The sequence below is a fragment of the Rhinolophus sinicus genome, chromosome 4 (genome assembly GCF_057876585.1).
Source record: "Rhinolophus sinicus isolate RSI-liver-muscle chromosome 4, RSI-T2T, whole genome shotgun sequence".
Classification (NCBI taxonomy): domain Eukaryota; kingdom Metazoa; phylum Chordata; class Mammalia; order Chiroptera; family Rhinolophidae; genus Rhinolophus; species Rhinolophus sinicus.
In genome coordinates, this window is record NC_142504.1 from 79,416,947 (window position 1) to 79,435,485 (window position 18,539).

Consider the following 18,539-nt stretch of genomic DNA (forward strand, 5'->3'; position numbering starts at 1 on the left):
TAAAAACTGAGCTGGGGTGCTGTAGAAACAATTCAAATGTAAATAAAGTGGTTTCAGCTTATTGCAATTACCTCTGTTGCACCTACTTCAGGCATATTAACCACTTGATTCTTGAAAATTTGACTATCAGGACACATGGTGAAGCAGTGAGGGCCAAATTTAGGGAAAGGTGAGCCCAGGTTGTGCCTCCAAACAAGCACACACAGATTAGACATTTATTGGTACAAAATGGGTAATTGAAAATACATTTACTCTTTTAGTCCAATGAGTTCACTGTGACAATCAGGCTTATCTATCTTTCTGTATGCTTGCTTAATTTCTAGATGCAGTTTTATTAAAAAGTAAAATAAAGCTACCTCACCTTTAGCTGCAATATGAATTCTATCAAATTTTAAACTCTCTTCTTTGCTCAGAAAAGCCCACGTTCTGTGCTACTGCATAGATGATAGGAAGAGAGAGAAGAGAGAGAGAGAGAGAGAGAGAGAGAGAGAGAGAGGAAGAGAGAATAACAAACTGGGGTTAGCCGTGTGCTGTTTCTTTGTCCTATATGATTAACTTTCTGCCTTCAATGGTAAGGCCAATCAATCCTGATTGAATTATCCAATATTAACAGCTGAAAGTGATCAAAACTAATGGTGAAAACATAGCACCAATCAATAAATCAATGCAAATGATTCGGTTCCTGGAGATCCGATCAAATAAAAGAGATAGATCAATTTAACCACTGAGCAAATTAAGTGGAAGTTGCTGTAGCACCAATTTACTTCAAAAGCCCCTCAGGCCAACAAAGCGGAGGAGTGAGGTGGTGCAGAAATGGACTAGTTCCAGAACCATATGCTCACTGGACACAATTTACGCTCATGCTCTGAGTCTATGTGATGTGTTTAGGGTCTGTGATTCCAGCCCCAAGAGCAGGAGACACATAGAGATCCAATGGAGCTAAGGAAATGGAGACCTAAGGCATGAGGCACAGACCACCCAGGAAGAAGCAGGAAATACACCCCCACACTGCCCTCCCAAATGACCAATATGGAACCCAGCTCTACCAGGCCCAGACAGAGTAATGGGCACATCTTCCCAATCTGGGTCCCAAAGGAAGACACACGACAAGAGGCACGGCAGCACTGGATTCTGAGGCTTAGAATCAGAGCGGGGATAATGAAAGAAATTCCAAGCTCTGTTAGAACTAAAAACAGAACAATTGAAAAACAGAGAAAAATTGTGGGAAGATGAATATGAGGAGCAAATTGCTTGAAAGGCACCTCTTTCAGAAGTGCTATGGTAGTAACACACACTTTTCCATTCCTCTTGTTTGCAAAAGAAGATTACAGCCTAACTAGGAGAAAAATACGAAAATAAAATAAACTAAAGCAAAGCTTTCCCCACACCACATCCAGATCCTAGCTTGTTTTTCATAGAGGGGCAAGGTAAAACTTTTTTCTTTTGGCCACAGGTCCTTAATTTTGGACGGTGAGGGGAAGGGTCAGGTTGTTTTGAAATGCATTGTGAAAACAAACGTAAGTGTTTCGTTTTATAGTCATATGCTAAAAAAGGAAGAACAAAGAGAAACCCAAGACTCTTTAATCCCTTGTAAAAGGTAAATGTTTAAAAACACGAATTTTTATCTAGAAACCAATTAACATGAAACTATGTCAAGGTATGATTAACTGGAAATTTATTCCGGTGAACTAGAACAGAGAACCAAGGAATATTCTGACATGTGCGAAATAGAGATTGTATTTCCAAGGAATGACGAATCTTGATTTTGCTTACTTGGCTCAGCATTAGGGAGCAGCGGGAGGGCCAAGGAACCAGGGTTCACTTGGTGCCATTCTGTTCCGCACTCTGTGCTGAGTCTCATCTACTCCATGGCACTGCCACCAGGACCTGGGAGCTGGGTATGATGCTGTCATCCCCTACATGCCTGCTTTACAGATGATAACACTGAACCTCACAGTCAACAGTTTATAAGTGGCAGTGACCAAAATTAAACTCTGGTGATTCTTTTCCACAACTCACGGTCTTTCCCTTGTATTAAGTTGCCTATAGGGATATCAAAGCAAAAGAAAACAAATTAAAAAAAAATAAAACATTAAAAAACTACAGTTGACTCTTGAATAATACAGGTTTGAACTATGTGGGTCCACTTATGTGTGAATTTTTTTCAGTCAACACTGTGAATGTATTTTCTCTTCCATATGATTTTCTTAACAGCATTTTCTTTTCTCTAGCTTTATTATAAGAATACAATATATAATACATGTAACACAAAACATGTGTTAATCAACTGCTTCTGTTATCGCTAAGGCTTCCAGTCAACAGTAGGCTCTTAGTTAAGTTTAGGGGGAGTTAGAAGTTAGAGGCAGATTTTCGACTGTGCGGGGGGGGGGGGGGTTGGCGCCCCTAACCCGTTGTTCAAGGGTCACCTGTATTATTTTAAAACCATTAACCATTTGAGATTTTATGAGTGGCTAACTCTCCCACCTTCACAGATATCTGAATTATATCCGTCCTTCCAAACTAGCTCGAATGCTGACCAGATGATGGCTTTCTTGGTTCTCCTAGCTGGAGAATAAACATCTTCTCTCAGAATGCTTATAACAATTTTTTGCATGTACCTCATATAATAGTTAATTATATATGTATTTATCTTTTCTAGTAGACTATAAATATGATATGCTTATAATTATTTTGATATGTCATAGAATGCTTGGGATCATGGTAAACTTAAAATGATGAAATTCTATTTTTATATTTTTAATTAATAAATATATTTTCTTATCTAATAATGGCACTGGGATGATAGGAGTATATAGTAGAGATAGCACTTGTGACTGGACTATTAACAGGATTCTTAAATGACTCAGCACATATTAAGTTAGTGAGTGACCTGGTGAGTGACTCAGCAGTCACATTTCAATGCTGTATTGTTGTCTCATACTTCCTACCCTATATGCAGTCATTCATTTTTCTTTCAGAAATATGACCGTAACACTTAAGCATCAGTTAAGCTGTGATGCGAAAAATATGCATCAAAATCAGGTGATTTGGTGGCAAAGTGATTTCAGAAGAAAAGCAAACAGCTGTAGAGCCAATTACATATTTAAACTTTAGTGATATCTGACTGTCGTGGTATATCCCTCAGAATGTTAAATCACTACTCTATTTTGAATGTGGCAACTGTATTCATGAGTTAATGAAGAGAAGGGCTGAGTATCAAAATAATTTTTGATGTATAAAAGGAATTGAAATATCAGAATCAGAGCCTAACGTTCATCTAGGCCAGGGGTGTCCAAACTGCGGCCCGTGGGCCAACTGCGGCCCGCAATCCATTTTGTATTGGCCCGCAGCAAATTCCAAAAATATATTTAGTTTACTTAAATAAACCAGGTGAGGCAATACATACTTCACCTCAAGTGAGTGGCCCAGCTGTTTGTGTATTTTACCGCATATGGCCCTTGGTAAAAAACGTTGAAAAAAATTTGGACACCCCTGAATTTTAGGCCAATTCCCTCTCTTCCTACTGCTGGAATTCCCTCTATATCCATTAAATTCATAACATGATGCTTGATGGAACTTTCTATGGGGACATGTTGGAGGAGGATGATTTGATCACTGCCATTGAATTGTAGCTTTTCTAGAAGCACCAATTAAACAGTAATTACTATATTGGAAGAAAGTGGCCTATTCAACAGAATTTTTACAAACACACCACTTGCTCACACCTGTATAAACCACTTTGGATACAAATATGCATTGTAGGATATTATTCTTGGACCACACCATCCCTCTCTCAAAGCAGCTTCCTTAAGTTCTGCAGAAAAAGTTATGAGGTCTATTAGGAAAACATGTGAAACATTCAACATATTCATTCGCTTTTAAAATAACAAAATGTTCATTTAGTTCAAATAATGCACTCTTATTCCAAAGCACATCTTCCTTACCAGCATGCTAGGTGGCCTTTGAAGTATTTAGAATTTCTTGCAAAAATGGGAGAAAACTCTACTAAAAGGAAAAGATTACATCCTGCCAAAAATTATACACCATTTATCTCTGGACTGGCATATAGAACTTTAGGTCAGAAAGGTTTAGGGGTCATGTGAAGAATAGGTGTGTCCTAGATTGAGTGTTCCATAGAAATAGAGGTTTCTTTGTGCTTAATTCTAAAAGGAATTGTAGTCTGTGATGTCCAAAGGATTATGTCTGAGTCCTTGATATTTCTGAAGATGGACAGTGTATAATGAGGAATTAGCTGAATTCTGAATGGCCTTGTAGGCAATGTTCATGAAAATAACATGTGTACGTGTGTGTGTGTGCGTGCGTGTGTGTGTTATATAATTTTATAACTAACAAAGCATTTCTCTCCACAAAAAGATGCTTTTGTGTTTTTAACTGGGTATAAATAGTGACAGAAATGTAAATTACTTATTTTGGTCAAGAAATAATTTATGCATCATGAAAAGATACAACATAGTTCCTAAACTTACTATATTACTCTCACTCTGATATAAGAACCAAACACACTATATGCTTTCAAATTTCCATAGGGTTTCAGTTCTTGGGCATCTACTTTTATGACCGTTCATGAAAAAACACAGGTGTAAAAAATAATTTGAGTAATGAAAGCAAATGCACAGGACTGTGAACCCCTAAGGTTAAAGGATAAAAAACCAAACACATTCAAAACTAGAAAAAGCAAAGTTAATTTTAATCCATTTTTCTTAATGCACTGAAATTAAAATCTACTGCTATTACTGGGGATTTTAGAAAACAGACATACACAGATATTCCAATGAATGTGGATATTAGCTTTGCAATATTTATCACATACTAACCATAAATCTGGCTCTTACCTAAGGAAAGAGGCACAGATTAAGCCTAAGTATTCATATCAAGACTAAATATTCATGATTTTGAGTTGTGAGACTGAAAAAATAATGCTCACAACTTTAGATTATTAAATAAGACTTATTTTGGCCCAGGTCACAATTTGAATGAATAAGTCAGAGATGTTTTGAGAGATGTTTGACTTCTTAAGATCTTAGAGTCCTATGTTTTGTAGCATATCTTCTAGACCAAGGGTTCTGAAAGTGTGACTTTCGGGGTTCTGGGGGTCAACTAGGTCTTTTCAGGGGGTCTGTTATGTTAATACTATTTTCATAATAACATTAAGATGTTACTTGCCTTTTATACTCTCATTATTTCATTAGTGTACAGTAGAGTTTTCTAGATGCTACTTGGCATGTGATATCATCATCTCTCTGACAGCTAGTAAAATTACATGCTTGTGTATTCTTGTGTTTAAAACACTACTCAATTTTGATTTCTAATATGGAAAGTATCAATAGATAATAACCCACATAACTCAAAGCCCGTTGTTCCTTAATCATTTTTAAGTGTAAAGGCATCCTGAGATCAAAGAGTTTGAGAACCACTGGTCTATACTAATTGTAGAAAAGAGTGACTACTTTATGTACCATGCAACTCTAAAATACACCATAAAAGAAACCTGCAGTCTTGAAGGATGTATTTAATTGCTTAGTTTTGTGGCCCTACAACGGGCCACAGGCCACCACTGTCTTGGTGTTGGGTTCTTTTAATGAAAGACATTGAAGTTTTACCATCAGGATAGTTGCATTAGAATCTATTAATATAGTAGTCCCCCCTTACCCATGGTTTTGCTTTCCAGTTTACATACTAATTAGCAGTACTACTAGGTGTATTGTTCATATCCTCTACAGAGTCATAAGAATATATTTTCACTGTCAACTGCAGTCTGAAAGTATTAAATGAAAAATTCCAGAAATATACAATTCATGTTTTAAATTTTGTGTCATTGTGAGTAGCATGATCAAATATCTAGCCATCCCATTTGCCCTGCCCAGGACATGAAACGTCCCTTTTCCCCAGTATATCCATGCTGTGTTGCTCCCTGCCCTTTAGTCACTTAGCCTTCTTGGTTATGAGTGAGAGACCACATAACTGTCATTATAGTATATTGTTATAACAGTCTTATTTTATCATTATTGTTGTTAATCTCTTACTATGCCTAATTTATAAATTAAACTTTGTCATAAGTATGTATACGAGGTGTGATCCAACAATACGGTGAATGTTTACATAAAAAAAACTTGTAACAGTAAAATATACATTGCCATTAATCCCCCTCAAAATACTCCCCCTCACTTCAAACACACTTATCCTATCATTCTTGCCACTTTCTGAAGCAGTTCTGGAAGTCCTCTTTTGTGAGTGTCTTCACTTGCGCTGTCGTGGCTGCCTCAATGTCCTGAGTCGATCCAAAACATTTACCTTTCATGGTCATTTTGACTTTGGGGAAGAGCCAGAAGTTGCATGGTACCAGCTCCAGTGAATAAGGTGGATGAGAGCACACCGTAACGTTTTTATTTTACAGAAATTGCCATACCAGAAGCAATGACTGTGACAGAAAGCCTTTCTATTATGATCAAAATATACGGTGAACGCTGCTGATGAGCGCCATTCAACAGAAAGGCAAGGATCTTCAGTAACAGTGTGTGACAAGTTTCAACTTGTTTGGTGCAGTCAGTTGGGTGTGGGCTACGATTGAGAGGTGTGTTTTAAAGTGTGCTGTAAATCATCCTCCATCATGATAATACTCTGTGTCACACATTGCTTCTGGTATACAGCAATTTCTGTCCAATAAAAACATTACAGTGTGTCCTCATCTACCTTATTCATCCACGACTTCTGGCTCTTCCCCTAAGTCAAAATGATTCAGGACATTGAGGCAGCCACAACAGCACAACTAAAGACACTCATGAAAGAGGATTTCCAGAACTGTAAAGTGGCAAGAACGATGGGATAAGTGTGTTCAAAGCAAGAATGAGTATTTTGAGGGGGATTAATGGTAATCTGTCTTTTACTGTAATAATTTTTTTATTTAAACGATCCCTGTATTTTTTTTTAACATACCTCATATATAAGAAAAAACATAGTGTATATAGAGTTCAGTACTATCTTCAGTTTCAGGCCAAAATCCACTGGGTTTTGGAATGTTTTCCCCTTGGGTAAGGGGGGATTTCTATAAGTATAAAAGTGGGATTTTATTGCAAACTTTTTTCAAGAACATTTGATAGAAGTCAGTCTCTACAGAATGTCCACAACTTTGATTGTAAGCTATTACTAATTCGGCTTCACAGTTTAAATACTAATTAGCAGTACTACTGGGTGTATTGTTCATATCTTCTACAGAGTCATAAGAATGTATTTTCAAACAGAAATTTAAGTTACTTTAGTAAGACATAAATTAAACAATAGTCTAACTTGGGCTATCTTCTATAGTCAATTCACAAACAGATGTGACAGAGTAGAATTCTATTTAGACGTGATAAAAAATAAAATAGTGATTTTAATTTTGGTCCACTGACACATGATTTCAATTAAATGGGCTCACCCATTCTTTCATATATATTTTTATTTTACCTCAAGTTACTAGTTGTTCACTTACAGAACGATAACTGAGAAGATAAACTCTAAATTCCTTATTTTGACACATAATTAACATAAATCTGCCTTCTCCAGAGCTCAAGGAGGTGCAATGCTGCCCCAGGGTCCACAGAATGGGACATGGGGTAAGGAGTAGGTGGGGTTCTGAATCCCTGCTTCAACCAGAGCAGCTCCTCTTCAGGTTGTTTAAGGGAGTCAATGCAAAAAAACTATTATACTCCTACCCCATTTTAGGTTGAATAAATTTATTTTTAATAATACTGTTCATAATAAAATAATTTTGAGTTCAAATCCATTCTCTTCCAAGGGCACCAACTAGGCTAACCAAAAACATGTTACTTATTTATAAAATTTCATCAGAAAAATGAGGATAAGTATTAGGCCCATTTTCCAGATGAAGTAGCAGAAACAAGCGAAAAAACAAGAGTTACTTTCCCTTTACTATAAGTGACATTTCTGGGAGAGAATCCAGGTCTCCTACTCATATTTTAAACTATCAGTCTATTGCTAAGAATAATAAAACCAACCAAACATTTATATCATATTTTAGAGTTTATACCTTATAACCAGACCTATTATTTTATGTTTAACTAACAACACATCCGTGTTACATTTAATTTATCTATCATTTCTTCATATCTTAGGTTCAGAAACATTATGGACCTGTGCCAGGTCACATCTAGCAATTGGAACACTCAAGACTAAAACCCAATTATCTTTGGGTGTTAACATTTTAACTATAAGGCTGTTACTAAGTAATAATTATTCTATTTGATTAAGTGAAAGAAGCTTACACTGGACAAGATTCCAGCTTCTTTTTTCTTTCCCCTCCTCCCAATTTTAAGCCCCTCAGGACAACAATAACCTGGATATCCATCCAACCTGGAGCCCAGAGGGAACAGAACATGAATAAAACAGGGTTTGGGAGAATAAGCTGTGACAAGTGAGGTGAATGATCCCACAGTCCAATAAATCTGACCCTTAAGTCTATCACACTGGGTCAGAAGGTCCAATTATAGGTCTGTTCTAGTTCTTTTTATGATTGACAGCAGCTAGAGGCAAAATTACTTTGGTGTCTGTTAATCCAGCCTCTAATTTTCCCTTTGCCCCAGTACACACGAAGCATCATGGTGGCCCAGGGTGAGTGATACTGTGAATCCAGATTTAAAATGCCCTTGTTTCCTATAAGAGCAACTGAGTTCAATCCCAGTCCTCCTCATGGGGACATTACCTGCAGCTCTGTTTGGAAGAAAAACTTCTGCGGACATTGTGTGCAGTCATAGATCTTGTCTTCTTGTCCATGGGCAGAGAAAATATGCTGCTGCAACTTGTTTGCTTGAACAAATACTGAAATGATAAAAGAATGGTGAGCTTTGGGTTATTTTCTTTCTGAAATGCCCTCAGTTGAGGACTCCCCATGAACAGATCCAGACTTAGCAGATTGAATGGCACGCGTCTTCTGGGTGTGACCACTGCTAGGGACCTGGAGAGAGCTGAGTCACCTTTGCTCATTGGGTCTCTGGCTTTTGTTAAGATGCACTCTACCCAGCACCTACTTCAACCCAAACAGCTCCAAAGTAAAGGTTTATGGAGGCCCAGCTCCCTATAAATCTTTAAAAAATAAACCCGAAAATTGTCAAATGCACAACACTGTCTGAACAGAAATGACTCTCATTTCTCAGCAACCCACAGGTTAAGAAATCATAGATGCCAAAACCCTGTTTATTATATTTGCCCAAAGTTACAGCTAGCAAACAGTTCTCTATTTAAATGTGTTAATGCTAAAAATTATATCCCACAGCTACTCTGGGGCATTGTCTATAAATGTGAAACAGAACCCCAGGTAAATTCTCTTTGGATACTTTAAGATCAACTCAGCCTACACACTGAATGCAAGGGTTTCAATAATATAAACATGTTCAATTTTAATGACTACAAAACAAGGCCCTAAGACTGTGTAACAGTTTACCTAGGAGACATACTATTAATAATTAAATTGTATATGCCAGAGGCAGTGTTTGGGTTGGCAGAACTGACTTCTGATGGATGCCTGGTGCACTGTGACCTAAAAAAGTTTGCATCTACAATATTAATCTGTATAGGCAGGGAGAGGATTTATTAAAGATGTTGGCATTTGACTTTGACTCTACTCTAATCATTAAAATTATTCTAATTGCCAGCCAACCTAAAATATTAGAATATTGTTCGCATGAGTCATACATTTTAATCACATTTCTCATTACCTTAAAAAACTGCTCAGATTTCCTCTCCCACCTAACATGCTTTATATTGGAAGGTTGTTTTTTTTTCCTTAATTGTTATTTATAAAATTACTTCAAGATACTCTAAAACAATTCAGGTCTGTGAGCACAGAAAATGCAGACTGTTCATGATTAATGCATTTTTGTCTCTTACCTACATCAACAAAAAGAAATGAGGTCTTTAGACAGATTTGCAACTAACGTCCATACACATTTAACACATTTTATGAGGCTTCTGGCCACAACATGAAAGAACTATTTTATTAGGGGTCTTAATCATGAGGAGATCTCGGATCCAGTCCTCCTTACGAAGACTTGTTATGAGCTTTTATAAAGAACCCAGACTCCTGACTCGTATTTTAAGATAAATACCACGTGACGGGAAAAACTGGACACTATCGATTTTTAAATACAAATTTGGAAGAATAAAAAAATAGCTCCAAAAGAAGAAGTGGCTGCTGGAATTACTGACGGAATCAGCCTTGCAGGCACAGGCTGAAGGCAGAGCCATGAGCACACGCAAGTACTTCTTGTGCTAACTGTGCAATGAACATGGCCTCTCTCTTTCTTTAATTTTATTACAGGTTGGAAATCTACAGGCTGAACGTGGTGAAGGTCAATAATCAGAGCTTGGAATTGTGCTGTGGAAACAAAGAAGTCAATTTTGAGAGACTATATTTTGGTTTTGTTTTGATTTTTCTGACAAATATGAAGGAAACACATACCCTTGAGGGACTTAACCACTGAGTCCAAGACACATGCAAAATGATCACAAAGGATTTTCCAAAATAACTTTGTCATTGTTGGGGAAGTACCAGAAATGTGTGTGATCATATTTCAACTCCTATGGGCTTGAATTATAGTTTCTGATTTACATTTTTATTTTTTTTGGGGTGCTGAAAACTGTACTGCTATAACATCTAATAAAAGTTTCTTCTTAAATGTGTAAATTTATATCAACTTCTACTTTAAAAATTCCAATTATATAGGAAATAAATGCCTCATCTAAGAATTTTGGGAGGATTTTAATAATATCTTTTTATTTCTTATGGGGAATGTTATAAAATTTTTCATATTTAAATAACAGACATGTGCTGACAACATGGCTGCACTTTTAGTCAAACATTTTGTGATTAAAAAAGCAGCTTTGTGCAGGCAGTCTTTGCCTTGGTAACCTTTTAACGTCAAGAGGAGAAAAGTGAACAAAACATGGATGTCATTTTCCAAATGGAAAAGTACAAACTTTTGAGTGAACTTGAAATGCCATTTGTACAGCCTGATGGTTAACCTTCCTGCCCATTTGAGCCTTTAAGTAGGCTGCAATCAATAATGCTAATAAGCAGAAATCAAATATCTTCTCCCCAAATTGAACTGAAGTCATATCTGTAAAAGGCCATAGCAGTGGGAAGTATGCTTTGGTAGGAAAGATATGATGGATGTGGCCCTGAAACTCTCCAGAGTTTTCCTAAAGTCATCTTCCTACCTGTAAAACACACGGGACACTTGAAGGTGCCTCCCATCCCTTCGAAGCTGTGCTCTATCAGGTGGCACTGGAGTTTAGCAGGGGAGTCAAAGGTCTGGCTGCAGAGTTTGCATTCATGGTTCAGTCCTTCATCTGTTAAGGAAAATACATGAACAGAAAAGTTGACACCCATCATATCTTTCATGGACTAGTGAGTTAACTATTAATATAATTGCATACATAAACCATTTGCATCACCAAATATGTACTAGTATATATTGTGTCTGGTTATTTCGTATTATTAACAAATTTATATCAAGTTAAAACGTTTCTGGAATTTAAAATCCAAAGATAATCAGAAGGCAGATTTTATTTTAGGGTAATGCAGTCTATTAAGCATTTAAAGTCTAATTGGCATATCAATAATGAGGCCTCTCCTTTTCTCTAGTTATCACAATTTTATGGGCTGTGTATTTCCAAAGTCCTAAAATAAAGGACCCATAGGAAAACGGGCAGCTTCTTCCTCAGGCCTCTCCTCTGGTTTATCTAGAAGGTTCTAGAAGTTTCTATTTCTAACCGTAAAGTTCTTAGGGGTATTCCCATTGGTAAGAATTTCTTTTTCTACTTCCAAGATTTTCTAGCAATTTTTAAATATTATTACTGCTTATAGTATCTCATAAATGCTCTTTACTCTTCTTGGTACTCCCAGTCCCCCGTCTCTTCTCAGTTCATTGCTCCCTTTACTTTGTTAGATAATTTCAGTTTTACCCCCAATCTATACTCTGCCTGTCTTTCTCCAAAGGCACTTGTATGAGCTCCAGGCTCACTTTTGACCAATCCTGGATTATTCTTTGATGTCTTAGGAACAAGATGGTAGAAAAATATTTTGATGTAACAATTGCTATATAAAGTGAAGCGTTTGTGTTATAGATAGAAACCATTATTTTTATGTTGCTTTTCTACTCATTAAAAATGTTTATGAAATTTAAAACTTAGGCATTATCCTATTTAATTTCAATTTTCAATCATAAGAAGTGAAAACCACTAGCACTGGAACAACCTAATACTTCTATAGTGCTTACTGTGTTTCAGATACTCTTGTTCTAAGTGCTTACAGGTATGAATTCATTTGATTAAACAACAACCCTGTGAGGACTACTATTATTATTCCCACTTTACAGATGAGAAAAACGAGGCCCAGAGAGTTTGAGTGACTTTGCTCTGAGTCACAGGGGCAATAACAGGTAGAGGCAGAACGTAAGCCCAGGCAGTCTGGATTCAAACCCAGGTAGCCTGGCTCAGGGTCCGTGGCCTTACCAGATATGCTGAAGCATACGTGAGCTTCTCCCAAGACTACTTATTAGTAAAAGTAAAGGGTAAGAGGCTGCAATTTAACCTGGCTTGTTATCAAGTTATACTTTTATCTTCCCTTATTTGCAATGATTAAAAACGCTATTAAAGAACATCTGTGTTGGATATTCCAGATCCAGGAATGAAAGACAAATTCACACTGTGGGGGTAACAAGTCTATACTTCAAAGTTATTTCCTTTCATTCAAGACAACATGCATGTGTTAAGTCCTTCACCAGTTGATATTACTGGCAACACAAAAGCCCAATTACAAAGTGAATTATTATTAGCTAACTAGGAGTAAAATCACTCTATTTGTATTCCTAATCTTTCTTCTCACACAAGTATGAGCCTTTAGAAGCAGAGGATTGGAATTTGTAAAAAGAGAAGCAAAGCACTAATTAAGCCACCCAATACTGTCTACATTTCACAAGAGATAAAAACCTACTCTGTATTTGGGTGGCAAAGTAAATTCCTTGATTATAATTATGTAAGGAGTTTAATTGTGCATACTGACATGACAAGGGGTTATACAAAAAGCTTTAGGGATTATATAAGATCAAGGGTTTTTCATCTGTTCTTTTTTTTTTTTTCATCTTAAAGTTACCAAAATTTTTCCAAATTTTAGATATTAAGAAATATAAGAAACACTATTTATTGTAGAAAATTGGGCCAGTAAGTCAATCACCAGAAAGACTTGCCACATGTAAAGGTTTCCTATTTCCTCAAGGCTGTATGCCTTTATTTTGATAGTAAGAAGGTAATTAAGAGTTCTAATTTCATCTTTAAATTATGTGTTTTGCACAAAAACCTGGATGTGGCCTATGGGTGTGAGCAGATATACACGTTTGCTCCAGAATTTTTAAACTTGCAATATTTGTGAAGTAACACATACATGCCTGTTGGATTTTCTTGGAGATAATGATTGACTGTTACACGAACATAAAGTGAATTATGTAAGTTAGGATGCCCTTCAATGTGATGTTATCTGTCTTGATTATGAGTGTTTTGTTTGGAAAAACAATGGAAGGGAAAATAAAAAAAGAGATATATGTATGAGTACAGTGAAAATGTCCTTGTCGAATTTTATTTATTTCCTACGCAAAGAACAGAGAAGTTCCATCACAAAATGTGAAATAATCCAGACTTAGTCAAGTGAATTCACAAAAAGGTGACACAGAATCATAACGTATTTATACATTATTAGCGCAGACTTAGTATTCATGAGTTCCACACTTTAATTTTGAAGGCACTACGTGACAACACTAAGGATAATAACTATCATCTAGCCTTTACAGAACTCTGTACAGTTTAAAATACTGAAAACATATAGGAAGTTCTATCTGCCTTTTATTTCTACGTAACATAGTGAGGTCTTTCCCAACAAATAACTTGGTAATTATTTGAGCAGGATAAAAGAAAGTATCTGAATTGTTAACACAGCAAATGATACATAAGCAAAAGCCACACACTTCTCTCGCCTTTTTTAGCTTCTGTAGTCATGCTCACCCTTACCTGTTAGCACAGGGTCAAATGCATAATGAACGAGAGAGAGATGGGAGACCCAAAACATTTTCCCAACTAGTCAACAGAATTCATGTTACTTTTTTATTTAATGCAAAAAGTGGGGATAGACAGTAATGGCAAACTAATCAAACTTATTTATAATAAGAATTTCAAAAGTTTATCTTTAGTCAGAGTCTCTGTTCAATTCAACTCTTACGTGTTCTAGTATTTACATCATGTGGCTAAGAGCAGTGACTTAATTTTCAAAGAATTCCTAACATTTTAGTATTGCAGGATCTGGCTGAGTTAAGACCTGTTTCCTTTCAAAACTGAGCTTCTCTCCTTTTTTTCTTCCTATCTGGTATAAAGTAGTAAAGAACAGTAAGGAATAACTGTGGTTTTAATTTAAAGTTGATGCTCATGAGGCGGTGCTATCAACACCTCCGACTTCAGGTGAACTCGAGTCTTAGACGCAGGATTTTGCCCATGAAGCCACAACTTGCACCTTGCCTTTTTTTTTCTTCTTTCTTCCTAAAGGTGCCAAAAGCTTTCAAAATTCAATCAAAGGAACCATTTCTGCTCTCCGGAAAGGTAGCAGCTGACAGTAATTGGATAATACAGGCTTACTCATTTATTAAAAAGAGATTCTGAGTCAATTGATTTAATAACCATTACAATATTCTATTAAGGCTATAATAGGCTAGTCCAGCCCTATTTTTTTTTTACTAAGAGTTACCGATGGGATCTATGGATGAAACTTCTAGATTTTTCTTCCTCTTTTTGCTCATCTATATTCTCCAGGTTTTCTACAATGAGCATGATTTGCCTTTGTAAGCAATTTTGGAAACTAAAGAATAAAAAACACTACCCTTTCTATATACATCTTCTTAATAAAGATTGGTTACAACACTGAAATTCTGATAGCCAAAAAGCTAGACAGGAAATGAGTAATATAATGGAGTATACAGAAAAACTCCAGTAATGAACTTCAGACTGAAAAGTATTCTAACCAAATACATGCGGAAGCAGAAATTAGCACAAGGAAAGGGAGAAACATCAGAGTGCAAATTAGTCAACTTAATGAGGAGAATATGGAGCTTTTAGTATTAATCTGTATCTTTCCAGAACAAACAGAAAACCCCTCTCTGCTGTATACTGGGATGTGGGGGAGGGCAGCATGTATGGGGCCAGAACTTGGGTCCAACGTCAGGCAAGGCAAGAGTGAAGCTCTCACCACTGAGAACATGTTGGAGGCCAGCAACCTCTGGTCCTGGTTAACCATTTTAAAGCATTCCCAAAGATCGTTTGGGTACAATTGAGAAGTAATTTCACATGTATATAAATTTCAGGTAAAATAATTATTTCCATTGGTTAATTTGTGAACATAAATGTAAACAGGAATCCAGTCTACATAGAAGAGACTGACGTTAATGGAAATATTTACTCCAATATTAAATGTTTCAAACGAATGAGTCTGAACACATAATTGCAATAAACCTCCTTGCCTTAGTAGAGAATATGATAACCACTTACAAAACTGTTCTATAAGAACAAAATCTGTCTAAGGCCAGTTCAAAAGGAAATGATAATTTCTATCTCTCCAATTTACAAAACCTGGACCAACACAAGTGTTAATCAGCCATTTGCAACAGAAAAATAAGAGTTACCATTTGGATGCTGAAGTACAACTCAAGCTATAAGCTCCAACATAGCAACTGTTAGTCCATCACAAGACAGACATTTCAATATAAGCTTTAAACAAGAGAAACCCTTTAAGCAGCCTCCAGACTATGTGTCCCATGTTCCTACTCCCTTTCCTTCAATAAAAACAAAAATCTAGAGCAGCCACAAGCAAATGCTCAGTGGTTGACTTACATGTCGCTGTTATCCCAGGAATCACTGGGGACCCCCTTATATCGTCTAATCAACACTGCAGCCATTACTGAGGACCGATTCGTAACGGTTTATAAGTAGAACTCCTCTCATTTACCCTCGAGACTGGCCAAAGGGTCCTCCAGCACCTTCCACTGCATAAATCTATAGGCTAAAGTCCAAAGATTCAAACCCCTCCTGGTGCATTATCGTGTGGCTGGGGCCGTGCTTAAAAGCTCTGATCTGAGTGGGAGTAGACTCTGCCCTCAGAATTCAAACAGAGGCATCAAATGCCCTGCAGATATAATTTTTCCAGTTTGAATGCGTGTACCACTCTATACTTATATATATTTTTAAATCCAAGAAAACTATGCCCTAAACCAATTCCCAACCCCCAACCCTTTCCTTTGCTTCTCCTCTTCCCCGAGTTAATTTCCAAGCACACATTTATAAGCTTGGGGTCTGAGGAGTAACAAAGAAAAGCCATACATGACAAAACTCACCCCTTGGCTACGTTGGCTCACCCTAGAAACCAGAAGGAGAAAAATAGGCAGACTGTACTGTAATTTGCCATGCACACAGCCATCACATCTTTCTAGGTCCATAGAGCTCAGGCCACTATAATTTGTTGTATTACGTACCGCACATATTTCACAACTGCAACATAAACTCACTGAGGTGCTAATCTGGCAACGGAGACTATTACTTAGGCCTCAAAGTCTGCCAGTAGATTAGTCATTAGGCCCCTAAAGTAAGGCAGAATTTGAGAGCACTGAATATTGTGTGAGCCTTTTCCTTACACTAGTTAAAAAGTTCTGCTCTCTTCTTTTGAACACGTCAACATGAAAATGAATGTTGCTTGAGGGCTGACACTAGCACCTTCTTGGATTTTTCTCACTGGCAACATGGGGATGTCTGTCACTGCCAGGATTTCTATGCCACACAAGAGAGGGATATGAGATCCAAGCATCGAGACTCACAATAAGAGAGAAAGGGCAGTGGGAATACTAAGAGTAAATAAACACCGGGTATACTGACTTGGACTATTCATGCACCAAGTGGCTAATCCTTAGGTAGCTCAAGAAAAGCAAAATGACATACATTCTGTGTGTCTCAGCCAGACTCTTATTTCAAGGAGATCTATAAGGTGCAAGTCTGCATTTAACTATCTGTTTTGGGCCAGTGGTCTGAAGGCTACAACGTGTTTTGGACTTTATAAGCAAAGCCACTGATATTGACACTGTTATTTCCTGTCTTGAACTTCTCATTATCAGCAAGGCTGGAGCAGGAAATGATTCAACTGGGGTAGGCTGCACTGTACCCAGCAGATTTTAAAGAGCCCAGGGGCTGCCTAGAGCCCCATAAACATCAGCAGCTTGGAAACTAGCAGGAGGTCCAGGTGGGTCGGGATGGGAGAGTCAGGCAGTGGGATTTCAGATGCTCTGAGATGCAATATCATCCAATTCCTTGGCTATTATTATCGGTTGTGAGTAGTAGTTATTAAAATATTCTCATGTAGGAGAAAACACTGCAATGCTCTTGAAACAATAAACACAAAAACAAACAACCCACTGCAAAGGTGCTTCCTTCCACGTTTGGGGACTCAGAAGCGATGTTTTGGCACAAGTTTGGAATTAGGGAGAAGCATGTAGAACAAAGATACCTCTCAAACCTGGCCAGGATGTCTGCAGCTCCAGGTCTTCATCCTTTTCTTCTCCACTTTCCTAATCTAAACATGGACCCCCCTAGTTGAAATCTCAGGAAAACATCAGTGCGCCAGTAAATAGCTTTAAACGTAAAAATTGGGGCTTCAAATGTTTTATTTTAATTTTTAAATCAAATATCAGTTTTTGGTAAGGCACTAATAAAATCACTTTTTGACCTCCCCTCCCCTACCCCCAAGATAAAAACCATTCTTAACTAAAGAAAGAAGAAAGTAATACCCACGTTTCTTAGTAAAAATATTGTTAGTCCTGAAAAGGCAATGGTGAGTATAGGTGTGGGAGTGAGGATTGAGACCAACTGAGTCTGAAATCCATCCTCTAGGTCTGTTTGGAAATTAGGATTGCTTTAAAAAAAAAAAAAAAAAGCTTATTCTATAAAGCTTTGATTTCAGTCTATGTCACTGTCTTCCAGTGAAAGGGACCCAGTTTACTTGAACAATTTTCTCCTTTATTTATGCTCATTTAAATATGTGAAACTAACCCTTTCTCTTATACAAAGTTTTTCACCACCTAATCTTTAGTGCTGCTCTGTTCGCTGCCTTGACAGAAAGCTTGTGAGCACACAAAGACAGGATAAAAAAATCCCCTTCAACTTCCCATAATAATCAGGCATACAATATGATTGGACAAAGCAGGTTTCCAATTCAGTAATGCGCTTCAGCTCTTGCTTTGCCTGTTAGAGAGTAGAGGGTGGCTGCCCAGACATCTTAATACCAAGAAAGTGCCAAGCACTCAGTTTGGGTTATTTATCAATTTGTGCAAAAAGGCAGGTTTCAGGAGGGCAAGGGCATTTGTTTCGTGCATTGATGTATGCCAAGTACCCAGAACAGTATGTGGCTCATCGCTGCGACTCAATACATATTTATTGAATTTATG

At 37.2% G+C, this 18,539-nt stretch overlaps 1 protein-coding gene across 6 annotated transcripts in view; it reads right to left on the bottom strand.

The window, feature by feature from the left end:
* The window catches only part of ZNF521 (zinc finger protein 521), a 279,110-nt gene that overhangs the window by 18,573 nt on the left and 241,998 nt on the right, over window positions 1–18,539 (bottom strand). For all 6 annotated transcript variants that reach the window (XM_019741256.3, XM_019741257.3, XM_074340213.2 and 3 more), the window contains 2 exons: window positions 11,233–11,364; window positions 8,720–8,835 (listed from right to left, as the gene is read on the bottom strand). In XM_019741256.3, coding sequence (XP_019596815.2) covers window positions 8,720–8,835; window positions 11,233–11,364 — 248 coding nt within the window. The remainder of the gene's footprint in view (window positions 1–8,719; window positions 8,836–11,232; window positions 11,365–18,539) is intronic.